This window comes from Hordeum vulgare, chromosome 2H (assembly GCF_904849725.1).
Source record: "Hordeum vulgare subsp. vulgare chromosome 2H, MorexV3_pseudomolecules_assembly, whole genome shotgun sequence".
NCBI lineage: Eukaryota > Viridiplantae > Streptophyta > Magnoliopsida > Poales > Poaceae > Hordeum > Hordeum vulgare.
In genome coordinates this window covers 21,561,538-21,576,306 of record NC_058519.1, presented here as the reverse complement: position 1 = coordinate 21,576,306, position 14,769 = coordinate 21,561,538, and the positions used below count along the sequence as shown (strand labels likewise).

At 42.0% G+C, this 14,769-nt stretch overlaps 1 protein-coding gene across 1 annotated transcript; it reads right to left on the bottom strand.

Annotated features, from left to right (window-relative positions):
- Positions 1–2,194: 2,194 nt before the first annotated feature.
- LOC123425077 (cell division cycle protein 48 homolog) lies at positions 2,195–5,150 on the bottom strand. The gene is made up of 3 exons (XM_045108748.1): positions 5,134–5,150; positions 4,538–5,040; positions 2,195–4,372 (listed from the first exon to the last, which is right to left on the bottom strand). Exons 1-3 carry the CDS (start codon positions 5,148–5,150, stop codon positions 2,397–2,399), a joined length of 2,496 nt encoding a protein of 831 aa, XP_044964683.1. The 3' UTR covers positions 2,195–2,396.
- Between the last annotated feature and the right edge of the window lie 9,619 nt (positions 5,151–14,769).

Genomic DNA, 14,769 nt, shown 5'->3' with positions numbered 1-14,769 from the left:
TCTATTAGTTTGGGTCTAGTCCATCACGTGATTCTCCCAATGACGTGATCCAGTTATCAAGCAACAACACCTTGTTCATAATCAGAAGACACTGACTATCATCGATCAACTGGCTAGCCAACTAGAGGCATGCTAGGGACGGTGTTTTGTCTATGTATCCACACATGTAAATGAGTCTTCATTCAATACAATTATAGCATGGATAATAAACTATTATCTTGATACAGGAATTATAATAATAACTATACATTTATTATTGCCTCTAGGGCATAATTCCAACAAGAACAACCGCCTAGTAGTGTAGGGTGGGGTTACTAAGTCCAAGTGGTACACCGCGCTCGGGACATCAGTACAACCGCTCAACCATCAACCCAGGCTTTGTCTGGCCCGAGGGAATCACCCCTTCGGTGGTAGTTGTCTAGAAGTACTAGACAAGCGGTACAACACCCGCTCCGGCGGTACCATCGTTGAAAGAAAGACTTCTATGTTGGGGTTGAAAGTGAGGCTCTCTCCTCAAACTGAAAGGATGTATGTGAATGCTCTATGTAGTTGTGTACGTGTTTGATTCACCCATCCCTTTCAATGTGGACCCCCTCTTAATAGTACACATTTCCTACGACCAAAGAAATACCACATGTTGGAAATGTCGTCTTCGCTCTTTTCCATCCGGAGGGGTGCCCACCCGTCTTGTGCCATAAGGAGTATAACTGTGTAGCTTAGGCACACGGTTAGTCCGCAAATTGCATTTTCATCGACACCAGAATACTTATGATGGAAAATGCCCTTTCAGAGGTAGAAAATGATATTAGCTTCACATGTATATGTTGAGGTGTCAAAATTATGTTGCTTACCAACCATGAGTTTCTCCCTAGGTGCTTTTTAAAACTGCTAGATCATGGATTTTACAAAAAACTAAAGACATATAAAAAACTAGCATTTAGTTTGTGTTATGATATGAACAATATAATTCCTTCGTATGTGCTCAACAATAACTCTTGCATAGGCAACATATCTGATCAAACCGAAATAAGCTTACATTCCATAGTTGAAGTGGCAAATAAGCTTTTCTTCATCATCCTGTTAGTCCAATTGTTGATGAGCAAATTGCATGGGTATGCCTTATAGTCTATACTACACTATAGCTCATGTTGTTTGTCTATGTAATTTTTCTGCTATTACTTAAACCATCAAAGACTTGGCCTCACATTAGGCCCAATTGTGGAGGATCAAGGAGTCAAAGAGAAATGAGCCTCTAGCATCACTTCATAACTATAGTATGATCTAGGGGTGGATGTTCTACACACCATTAAGGGTATCTTACTAGCTTGTTTTCTTTCCTTATTATTTTAGTAAAAGATAGGAAAATATTAGGATGTAATCTGTGGTATAATTACCATATGTGGGATAGTTCCATCTTTTTTTTTACGAAAGATGGATTTTATTGACTCAAATCGAAAGATCAAGGAGTTACAAAACACAATGGGCATGCAACTAATCTATACATAACGAGGTTTCACACAATCAAACACCACACACACACACATAATGAATCATGGCGGCAAAGAGCAGAGTCATATAGGACCCAAGCTACGGATAGGCGGAGGGAAAAAAAACTCTAAAACGAGCAAAATAACGATCATGCACACTAACCATCTCTTGACATCATAATGATAACGGAAAATTTTCTTCAACAACACCTTTAAAAAAGAAACGATACTCAAGCGCCACCGTCTTCGGATCCAGCCACCGAATGCGAGTTCTTTGGTTTTCACCCCTAAGTTAAGTTGGCAAAATCCGATCAATACCTTCAACAAGATGTCCCCTTCTCTTGGCAGCAATGCTAAGAAGGAATCTGAGGCAGCGCTGCGCTCAGACGAGTATCAGATTTTAAACGCTAAAAATCTGTGTATAGTGATTCCAAAAAAACGATAAGGAATGGCAACTGTCCATTCTGTAACCTGTTCTTCTCCTATTGTTGGTTCGTCAAGTTTTTTTGTTTTGTTTTTTTGGGTAGCCTGAAATTGAAGAGATGGGTAGAGGCGTGGAGCCATATGCTACAACATATTTACGAAACTTCGATTTGTGCCAAATTCGTGTGAAGATGGAGCTTTAGGATACAAAAAATACTTGCTCACGGAGATGGCTAGTAGCATTGCATCTTCATGTGTAAGCATATACTGATTTCAGGTCCTTGTATACATGTTTATGTACTTCTTCCACGGCTGTTGGCATGTTTCTATAGGTTGATACCAATACCTTTCATGTTTGAGAAACAAATATGCCTCTGAAATGAACAAAGATGAACAACTAACACGCGTGTTCATCCGAGATAACTTTGCCTCATCTCAACACAAGCCGTAGCAAAGTTGTTGCAACTATGTAAAAGGATATGCTTTCTAAATCTGCAAATTACAAATCTGCAAAGAGACCTCGTCCGTGGAAGCGTCGACGTCCTCCGCGGCCTTGAGCTCCAAATGCCCCTGCGGCGGGCCAACCTGCGGCGGCGCCTCCTCCTCGAAGCTCCCGCCCTGCTTGAACTTGCGAGCAAAGTACTCGTACTTGAGCACGTCCAGGTCGCTGACGCTCCGCCTCGCGTGCTCCATGGCCCCCAGGAAGTTCTTCCGGGTGATCTCGGCGCCGGCCATGGCCACGGCCTTGCCAACGAGCGAGCTCCTCTGGACGAGGTCGCGCACCGCGAGCTTGCACGCGCGCTGGCATATCTCCGTGATGTCGGCGCCGCTGAACCCGGCCGTGGAGCGGGCCAGGTCAGGGAGGTTGACGCGGCGGGACAGCGGGGACCGGCGCAGGCACGACTTGAAGATCTGCAGCCGCGACGCCTCGTCGGGCAGCGGGATGTAGATGAGCTGGTCGAGCCGCCCCGGCCGGAGCAGCGCCGGGTCGATGATGTCCGGCCTGTTGGTTGCCCCGATCACGAACACCGTCTTCTTGGCGTTGATCCCGTCCATCTCCGTGAGCAGCTGGTTGAGCACCCGGTCCGACGCGTCGCCCACGCTGTTGCCGCGCTTGACGGCGATCGAGTCCAGCTCGTCGAACAAGAGGACGCACGGCGCCGACTGGCGCGCCTTGTCGAACAGGTCGCGGACGTTCGACTCGCTCTCGCCGAACCACATGGTCAGCAGCTCCGGGCCCTTGACGCTGATGAAGTTGGCCTTGCACTCCCTGGCGATGGCCTTGGCCAGCAGCGTCTTGCCGCAGCCCGGCGGGCCGTACAAGAGCACGCCCCGCGACGGCTCCATGCCGAAGAACTCGAACATCTCCGGGTGCTCCACCGGGTACTGCACCGTCTCCTGGAGCTCCAGCTTGACGTCCTCCAGGCCGCCCACGTCCTCCCACGACACCTTGGGGACCTCCACCAGCCCCGTCTCCCGCAGCGCCGATGGCTTGGTTACCTCCTTGGCGTGCACGAGGTCGTCCATGATCACCGACATGGAGTTGAGCACCTCCACGTCGATGGTGTCCGCCTCCAGGTCGAGGACGTCCATCTTCTGGCGGATGCACTGGAAGGCCGCCTCGGAGCAGAGCGCGGCGAGGTCGGCGCCGACGAAGCCGTGCGTGTCCTTGCCAATGCGCTCGAGGTCGACGTCGTCCGAGAGGGGCATGTCCTTGGAGTGGATGCGGAGGATCTCGAGGCGGCCGACCTCGTCGGGCACGCCGATGTCGATCTCCTTGTCGAAGCGGCCGAAGCGCCGGAGCGCCGGGTCGATGCTGTTGGGGCGGTTGGTGGCGCCGATGACCATGACCTGCGCGCGCGGGCAGAGGCCGTCCATGAGCGTGAGCAGCTGGGACACGACGCGGCGCTCCACCTCGCCGCGCGTCTTCTCGCGGTTGGGCGCGATGGCGTCGATCTCGTCCATGAAGATGATGGACGGCGCATGGGCCTCGGCCTGTGCGAACACCTTGCGCAGGTTGTCCTCGCTCTGGCCGGCCATCATGGACATGATCTCCGGCCCGTTGATGACGACGAAGTTGGCGCCCGACTCGGCCGCGATGGCGCGCGCGAGCAGCGTCTTGCCGGTGCCGGGCGGGCCGTAGAGCAGGATCCCCTTGGGCGGCTTCACGCCGAGCGTCTTGAAGAGCTTGGGGTGGCGCAGCGGCAGCTCGACCAGCTCCCGGATCTGCGCGAGCTGCTTGCGGATGCCGCCGACGTCGTCGTAGCCCGGGCCGTCCAGCCTCTCCTCGTCCTCCCGCTTGACCGGGTTGGCGTCGTGGCAGAAGACCTCGGTGCCGGGCGCCACGACGACGCACTCGTCGGGGTCCGTGTCCACGACCTTGAACTCCACGGCGTGCATGTTGCCGCGCACCACGAAGCGGTCGCCCCTGCGCACCGGCCGCCGCGCGTCCTTGAAGTAGGCTGCAATGCATCCATCCACGCACACAAACAATCAATCAACAGCACAACAAGACGCAAGAAGAGATCAATCAAGAAGACGCAAGAACAGACCAAGAACCATCCAACAGCTCAAGAATGGATTGACGACGGTCGGTTACCAGAGGGGTGGCTAGTACTACTACTTACGCTTGAGGTAGGCGTCGAAGAGGTTGCCGCTGATGCCGTCGACGGAGTCCTCGTAGGGGCAGATGGCGACCCGGGCGGCGTCCTTGATGCCGGCGCAGAGGGAGACGGTGACGAGGTCGCCGAGGCGCAGGCGGAGGTTGCCGCGGACGACGCGGTTGACGCGCGCCAGGCCGTCGGGGCACGACTCGTCCTTGGCGGCGTAGCAGACGGTCTCGCGGCGGCGCTTGCCGCGGAGCACCACCACGTCGTTGCGGAAGATGTGGAGCGCGTCCATGGTGGCGGGGCTGAGCGCCACCCTCGAGCTGTCGACGGCCACGCCGCCCTCGGCGTCGTCCACCACCAGCCGGTTCGGCGCCTTCTTGCGCTCCAGGATCGCCGTGCTGTAGTCCTTCTTGGGGGGCTCCATGGCGAGCGAGCGATCGACCGACCAAGCTTCTTCCGACGATCTGATCAAGGATCGAGGGGATGGGCTGGATCGAGTCGATGGCTTGCCGCCGAAGGTTCTGGAGGGTTCGGGATGCCGCGGTGGGGGTTATATATAGAGCTAGCTGGCGAGTGGCAAGAACCGACGTACTTGGCCGCTACGGAATCGAGACCTGCGTTCAGCCTGCATTGTCGGTTCCTGTCACGTCCGGGGGCTCTCTTTTTTTTTTCTTCCTTTTTTGGCTCAAGTCTTCATGCAAATTGCAAGCTTCGTCGGCCATCCTGATGCTACTACAGTACATAGTAGCTTGTTTTTTTTTCCCACTTTGCATGTACCATAAGTTGTGTGCCACGTAAGCAAATCGCTGACATGTACGCTTCGCTTAATTGAGGAACATGGCGTTTCTTGTTTGGGAGGGAAAGCAAATGATGGAAAAGAGCTTCTTATTGATAGAAGATTTGGGTATATATACCGACCATGAGCGGTTACCAAACTACTGTAGAAGTGATTAGTAGCTAATAGTTAGTCTAATTAATTATTTTCTAACACTTTTCCCTTTTTTTCTGAAATTACTCTAACACTTTTCCTACCCCCCCTCCCCAATCGATGTTTGCCTTTGTGAATATACACAATCTTGATAAAGACTCCTTCTTGTATGTATTTGTTTTTAACGATGATCATCATCATCATCTTCAGAAAGGCTCCTTCAAAAACCCCGTGAAAAAAATATGAAAAGAATGTTATTTGATACATTGTTGAAGCTCATTTAAACTCCATAGAAAAAATAAAAATAAAATGATACAACATATAGTGATTAATGTCTCATGATAACTCATTTGACAAAAACCTTTGTAGAAGGAGAAAACTCATGCCTGAGTTTAGAGAACAATAAAGGAAAGATCTAACTAAAAGTGTCGCACAACGGACTTTCCGTGCGGCGGGCGCAATGCATGGGCACCCGGCCTCGCGCGTGCTATACTTCTGCATGCATCACTATCGTGCTGCAGTACTTTTGCTAATTACTACAAAAGTCATGCAAGCACATGCGCCCATTGTGCTACAGTGTTCAAAAGCAGGGTCGGGCTATTAGTGGTAAAAAATGTGTGGCCCGCAGAGGGACCATAATTTTGAGGGGCCCCAAATTTTATATATAGGTGTTGTAGTATTTCCCAAAAAAATCCTACACGCAGTATTTGGACCTGAGTTGATGCCATCGAGCGCAGGAGCGTTAGTGCTTGATCGATATTTCTCGAAAAAAAAGAAACAACGCGGTCGATATTATGAAAACTCTATCGTGGATCTAAAAAATGGGATCACTTCAAAAATCAATCGGGATCGCCTCTCGATCTGGAGACCACAACAACATTCGCGTCTACTTCGCTATAGAAAACATGGTCATCTGGTCGACTTCGCCTCATGAGAGCGATCGGATTCAAACTGTTGCCATTGTTGCCTTCGTAGATTCCTCTCCCAAATTTCAAATTTTCTAGTTAACTTTTGACAGGGATCATTACTTTGTTAGAGATCAATGTTTACCTCCCGAGTTAAAGATTAGAGTGTATCAGTTTAACCGGACATGTCCCAAAATTAGGTGAGTTAGATGGTTTGTCTAATATCCCAACATTGACGTATCTCTCCCTAATAATAAAGCACGCAGTGCTTCTTCCGTCCGTCGTGGTTGTTTTGCAGAAACCCCCCCGAAGTTTTCCAAAATCAACCCGCAGTCCAGATTTAAGTGAGATATGAATCTTTTTTTCGTTTTTACAGGAAACCCCCTGTGCTTTCCCGAAAACAACCCGCAGTACATGACACTGTGAGAGAACGAATCGTTTTCTGGATTTTTTGTAGAAACCTCCTTCAGTTTTCATAAAATATACCCGCAGTACATACTTGAGTAAAAAAAACAATCATTTTCCGTATGTTTTCAAAAACACTCCTACAGTTTTTAATTAATTAATCTGTTGTTAAATTATAAGTGCAAAATACTTTAAAAAATATATCTTTTAAACAGTAACTCCAATTTTACATTATTATATATGAAATTTTATTAGAAAAATATGTAAAATCTGAATATAATGTTAGTTTATCTATTTTATTTTTTAAAATTCTGTTTATAATGTAATTTAAATCAATAGTGATGAGCACAATTTAAATATAATATTATTTTATTTATTTAATAATTTTTAAATAATATTTATGCTGTTATTTTAATCAATATCGTACAATCCATTTTTCGTAACGAGGCCGATCCATGTTGTTAATTAATCCGCGGTCCAATTATAATTAACAAATACTATAAACAATTATATCTTTTAAACTGTAACTCTAATTTTAAATTATTACATATGAACTTTCATTCAAAAATGTGTTGAATCGAAATCTAATGTATCTTACCTATTTAATTTTTAAATTTCTATTTATAATGTAATTTGAATCTATAGTGATGTGTATAATCTAAATATGATGTTATTTTACTTATTTAACATTTTTTAAATTCTATTATGTAGTAATTTTAAATAAAGATCTCAAGTCATGATTATTAGGTTAAGACGTGTTGTATGGTTTGCTTCCGTTGCAACGCACGGGCTCTTTTGCTAGTGATCTCCAATTGATATATGCTACTTTATAACTTCAAATTTGTTTTATTCGTCTTTTATCTTATGTTTAAATAATATATAGTTGAGTCATCAAGAAAAACATTAATCCGGTTCATATAATTACTCGTTAGCTTACTTTTTTTAGTAAGATGAGGGATCATTGTTTTTAGTTTCGCACAGGGTACCAGACTTTGTCCGGGCCTGTTAAATAGTTTGGACATGCAGCGGCAAATCTCTTCTCTCTATTAGGCATGCATGCAATGATGTCATCAAGATTTCCTTCAATGTCTGAAATTCAAAAAGTTTTATCTCTAAAACGATTAATTTGATCAATAACCTGTTTTCACAATTGTCTTTGTCGCGATGAGATCTTTGAAACTAGATCTCATATTAACATGTTTTGGTACCTTTTTTTGTCCATATTTGTCATATTGTTGCACTTACTTGTCATATTTGTAAAAACTTGCGTGCCTGGTAAAATATAATTGTTGCACTTACTTGTCATATTTGTAAACACTTACTTACCTGGTAAAATATAACTAAATTGCTATGTTTTATAATTGCATGTAAAAAATGGCAACTTGAGATAATAAATATGACAACCGTAAAACATGGCATTTTAGTTATATTTTTATCAAGCAACTTAGTGTTTACAAATATGACAAGTAAGTGCAATAATGTGGCAAATTTGGACGGAGAAAAAGTTGCCAAAACATGTCAATATGGGATCTAGTTTCGAAGATCTCATCGCGACGAAGACAAATGTGAGAACAGATCATCGATCAAATTAATCATTTTAGAGATAAAACTTTTTGAATTTCAAACATTGAAGGGAATCTTGATGAAGTCATTGCATGCATGGATAAAGAGAGGGGGATTTGACGCCCCATGTGCAAGCTATTTGAAATAATGCGAGTATGCTATTAGAGAGACATAATAATTTTGCATGCATACTAATGTTGCATTAGCTGAGCCGCCGCACGGGAAAACCTTGATGGGGCGCCGCAATGTAATAGGGTCAAACAATAATTATGTCTTGAGTACTTCATTTAAAAACCCGATAGAGAAAAAAGAAAGTCTAACATATGGTTTTTTAAAAGATATTGCTTCATTAAAAAACATCTGAAATTATAATTAGTGCACGTACTATTTTACGATAACGAGCAGCCATTCCAATACACTTGCACGCATATTTTTGTCTCCTAGCTCAAGTGTTTGTACCCATTAAATATGTTTGTACTAGTCATGTTTATTGGAAATAACGGATTCAACATGCATTTATTTCATGTTTTCAAAAATTATAACCATACATCGAAATTCAAATCCGTTTTTACCGTTGGAATTTTCGTGACTAGATCTTTGAAACTGGATCTTGCATGGGTAGGGTATATTTCAATGAAACATTTTTTATACCAACTTTTGTTCTATATGATGCAACTATATTACTACATGATGCAACTTTAATGTTGCAACCAATGATAACCCATTTTTCATGATGTGCAATTAGTTTAGAAACAATTCCTTATTTAACACTATCTTAAATTTCGTTTACTTATTTCACACCGAAAACCTTTTACTTCCTTATATAACAACGAGTCTAAATTTTATGCCCTTTATAACATTTTCGTCCATTTTAAACCTAGATGAGATCTGAAAAGACCATTTTACCCCTCATGTGGTATGTGTGTGTGCACGACAGTGACATCTAGACAACATCAATGCAGGGCAGTGACACATGGATAATATCAATATGGAGCAGTAGCGCGTGCGCGCACGCACATACACACGACAACAGCAGCACACACGTACGTGCACACAAACATATCACATGAGGGGCAAATGAGTCTTTTCAGCTATCATTTAGGCTTAAAATGAACAGAAATGTTATAAAAGTCATAAAATTTAAACTCATTATTAGATAGGGAAGAAATTATTCATCGATGTCAAATAAGGCATAAAATTTAAGCACACTGTTAAATAAGGAATCCTCTCATTATTTACTCCCCGACCAACTTCCTCGTAGTCAATATGCAACCCTCTTCTCAACTCGTGAATGTGTAGTTTTCACTGTAGGCGCACCATGTCCACCTCCCTATAAACGATGTGTGCAACTTACTCTTTTGTTCTAGCCAACTTCCTATCACTTAACGTGTAACTCCCTCGTCCACATATGAATGTGTAGTTTCAGTTTACATGGGCAACAGATTGAGTTGCACATGCAGCAGACAAAATTGTACATATCACTGTGATGGATAGTTAGACTATAGAAAACTGCATATTCATGAGGGTAGTGAAAAGTTGCATATAAACAAAGCGCTAAAATTACACATCTAGAAGGGTTTGTTTGGACGAGGTGCTAGCAGGGAAAACTACACATTGACTAGAGGACGGGGGAAAGTTACACATTACCATTAGGCAATTGGTCGTGGTAGCATCCAAATTTGCACATCCACTTCTAGATAGTTGGCCGAGATAGAAAACGTGAAAACTGCAAATCCAGTGACAGGGAAAAAGTTGCACATCAACTACTAGGCAGTTGGTCGGACCAATAGACGAAGTTGCACAACTCACTTTCAGGGATAGTTTGGGGTGAACGTGCCATCAGCGCAAATTACACGTCTACTTGTAAGGGGAAAGTTGCACATCGACTGCTAGTCAGTTGCACCAAACGGAAATTAAATTGTATATTTTTTGTCAAAACATACCTATCCAGGATCTAGTTTTGAAGAGCACGATGTGTGCTCCAACGGTGAAAACAAATCTTAGTTTTGATGTTTGACTCAAAAGTTATGATTTTACTAGAAAAAACAAAAACCAAATTAAATACATTCACATATGTTTGCATGAGCGGAAACTGCACGTTCACGAGTTGAGAGAAAGTTGCACATCAACAACTATACAGTTGCATACAAAAAAGTTTATCAGAACATACCCGTATGAGATCTAGCTTTGAAGAGGACGTTGCGAGAAATACTACGGTTAATGCGGATCTTAATTTCGATATCCGGTTCAAAAGTTATGACATTTTAAAATAAATTGAACTCCAAATTAAATGCGTTCACACATGTCACGTGTGTGTTTTCTAATCTTTCTTTCAAAACACGCACGATATTTTTCCTAACTAATAGGACGGAGTCTTTCCTAATTTGTTTGATGGGACATAAACTTACTAAGAAAGGAAGGCTGCTTTGGAGCTCTAGTGAGTAGCCGGATGCTCGCTAGACGCATCCAAAAACCATTATGAGAAATTTTGAGAGAAACTCGTAAGGGAAAAGAATGCAATCTTATATGTCAATGAAAACTCCTTTAACACCTAGTGGGAAAAATATAAGGAGAAAATGATATGGCATATAGAGTCACTTGTGTTTATATTGTCTTGTTAAAAATCTTTATGAGAAACCATTAGGAAAAAACTCATCAAGGGGGGAAAAGAGTACAATATATGCAATCTGATGATTGTTAATAGGTTATATTTTGGTAGATTGCTCTCTCTGAACTTTGCAAATATAGAGGATGTCCATTCCAATTCCATTGACATGAACATGACACTGTGAATAATCTGTTGAATTTTCACAGTATTTTGTTTGTAAATCATTTCCTCACTTTTCTATAATCCGTGAGAATGAGTAATTTTTTGAGCAATGCGCCTTTTGATATTGCTCTTCATATAACCTGTAGTTAGTGAGTAACACAAGTGGAAGCATCTTCATAAATCAAGTTATGTGATTCTGATAAATCTTAACCACATGATTTTGAGTGTGGTTAATCATTCTGCTAAGCCATGCATATTTTGCAATGCGTTTAGATAAAGCAACTATGTCAGAATGATAAGTGGAAATAACCATTAAAATCCATTTAGAGACTTCCATATGAAGGCTATTCCAGCAAATTCAGTTATTGATATGGTGTCGCTCAGATCAAATAAAGAGCCATTATAGTTACATCATATCATGGTCATATCTTAATTTTCCTGATGTAATATTCCAAGATTTATTGTGAGCTTGCGATATAAATTGATATTTGGGTGCACTCCAAACAAAGATAACAAATATAGTGCCAAGCATGACGTGGTTTGTAATTATATGAGTCCTTTGACATTACTGAGATATAGAACTTCAGGTTCTAGTATCACTTCATTAACACCACTAGGTATGAATGGATTTGTACCTTATCAAAGGTAGTATGATCATACATGTCTTTTGTTGTTATGATATGTCCACACTGAATTTCTCGTATATGTTTTGGATATATGTAGACTGATATGTATTCTCGATATAATGCTCAAGTTAAACTTAAGCTAAATTTTGTTGAATCCAAATTTTCTATCTTGAGATGATTTTATGAATGTTTAGGTCTTGTAGAGACATTGATGACGAAATCATCGATATACACTAAGGTGATGTAAGAAAATCAAATTTTGGAATTCTTTTATTAACACACACTACTAAAAAAGGCTATTAGTGGCGCACCTATTTTGCCTATTAATGACGCACTATAGGTATGCCACTACTAATAAATAGTAATGGCGCACCCCTGGTGCGCCACTGTTAATATACATAACAGTGGCGCACCACCTGGTGCGCCATTAGTAGGCCCAGAAGTGCGCATTGTTGTGGGTTTACTAATGACGCACTTGTAGATGGTGCGCCACTACTATAAATATTAAGATTTTTTTAGCACATTGTAGCACATCATCATCATCATCGTCATCATCATCATCATTGTAGCCTATGCACTTTTAGATGGTGCACAGGTTACAAAATACGTTGTAGCACATCATCATCATCATCGTCAACTCTAACACATTGTAGCACATCATCACATCATCTCGGAAATAGCTAATAATCATCATAGTCATTACCACCAATACTATTTAATACATTGTAGCACATCATCACATCATCATATTGTAGCACATCATCACACTGTAGCACATAATAACACATTAAACCTAGGACCTACTCCTCTGCTTAGGTAGAATATAAAAAAATAAGATAGGCCATGACTCTCCATTATGGAGAATGAAGATCATATTGTCTCCAATTCTTGGCCTACGCACAATGTTGCTTCCAAGTAGCTCTCTAGGATAGACCATACATTTTTTCCAATCTTTGATTGTCATGACTTCATCGATTTTAGAAATCCGGTATGGACAAGTGTACATCAGATACCTAGTTTGACCTGGCCGCGCTGGTCGTATCATCATAACATGAACGCTACCTCTTGGTAACATCAGATGAGGCACACAATCTTCCGGGATTTTCTGTTGACAAACATAGTATTAGCTTTGTAGCTAGCAATGTAGTTTAGTTTTACAAGAATTTTTGCAAAAGATGCATGGATGTCGTAATAGTAGAAAATCTTACCATGCAATCTCCATGCATGTTACCGTAGTTCACCACGTGCACTAGTGGCACGTATTGACCATAATGTGGGGAAGTTTGATGATTGGTATTGTACTTCTCAAGATCAATGATAAAATAAACAAGATGATGTATCTCCTGACAAGTTAATTCTGCTTCATCATTGTATTAATAGGTTCTGTCTACCATTTTCCGTACATTTTTTGAAGAATGAAAATAAGCTGTTAATGGAAATAAGTTGTCAACTATTTTTAAATAAACAATATAAATTACTTAATAAATATGGTTGAGAAACTCACATAATGGTAGAACTGATAGCGTCTGCACATCGACCCAGATGTCGATATTACCTTCAATTTCATCTTCCGGGCGAATATCAAAGGTGATAAGCATATTAGGCTCAAATGCATAAGCCTTGCATAGTGCTACCCAAGTTTTGCATTCAAAATAGGAGTAGGTGTCTGCATTGTACAATTTTACGGCAAAAGTATAACCATGCTCGGTCCTCAAGTGAACTATTTTTACCTCCCTAGTTTCTTCACTAGTGAAACCAATGTTATCCAACACATAATGTCTTGCATGGCAGGGGATACACTAATAGAATAGTAAAAAAATTATAAGTTGAAGCAAAAGAAGTCATGCTTAATTATGAAAAAAGACTTGTCGTTGTGACTTACTGTATCCATTTGGAAGTCCCCATCCAGCATGATGCTGAAGCGCCTATCATCAACTAGGAAAGGCGTGTCGCAAAGGCCGCGCTTGTCTTGGCAGTATTCGCACATAACGTATTCGTCGTCAGACGACAATTCCTAAACAGAGAAAATTTGGGCATGGCATTTACTAAAAGATGGACATATGAAGCGCCTGAAATTTGTCGGAACGAAAATGAATCAACATTCCGGCAAAACAAGCAAAGCTACCAAACATGAAGAACACTCTTTCGGTGCAAAGGAAGTATCAAAAAAGAAAAGCATGAATGAACAAGAAAAAAGAACATCAGCATTCTACTTTCATCTTTGTCAGATAATAATTGGTTTGGATAATAATTGACAAACATCATATCATAGGAGGGGAATGTGAGGATTAAACAGCACCATCAGAAGTTAACAACAACAGCTACTTAGTTATCTACATCAACCAGAAAATGCATTTGTTTCATATCATCGGCACATGAGTAACAAAGATGAAACGATTCAGCTACATCTTAACTGTCTTTTGCCTGGTAACCATGCTTCAAACTAAAGTGTCATGGTTTTAGTTTAAATTATAAGTTTCATTATTTCAGTTGAAATTTAAACTAAAACCACAACACTAATTTTAAAATAGAGCGGGTATACTATTTAAAGTTAGAACCCCAGTAGTTCAAACAATCGACTCAACAACTATAGATGGTCGTGACCCATGAAGTCATTAGCAAGGTTCATCTTAAGGCAACCAAACAACATAACTAGAATCAGCAGTTCAAAAACACTAAAGCACACCAAATATAATCATGTCATTTCAAATAGCTTCTTGTTATGCTGTTTTAAACTGATGTTTGGTGTGTTTTTGCTATTTGAAGCTATTCTGATGCAGTTCAAATATAATCATGTTACTTCAAATAGCTTCAAATAGCATCAAAATAACAAGGTTCATCTTAAGGCACACCAAATACAATCATTGTTCACTTTGTTTCCATACAGAAGCATATGAGTTTCGCGTTGTCGCCTTTAGTGATTTCGAAGAAACCATCACCGGTAAATGGGTTGCACCGTGGCAGGAATGGCCCGGTAGGCCGATGTTATTTGGGCCGTGAGCCGACCGTGGCTGGACCAAGCAAGCCCTCACGCTAGCTTGAGCCTGGAGCTG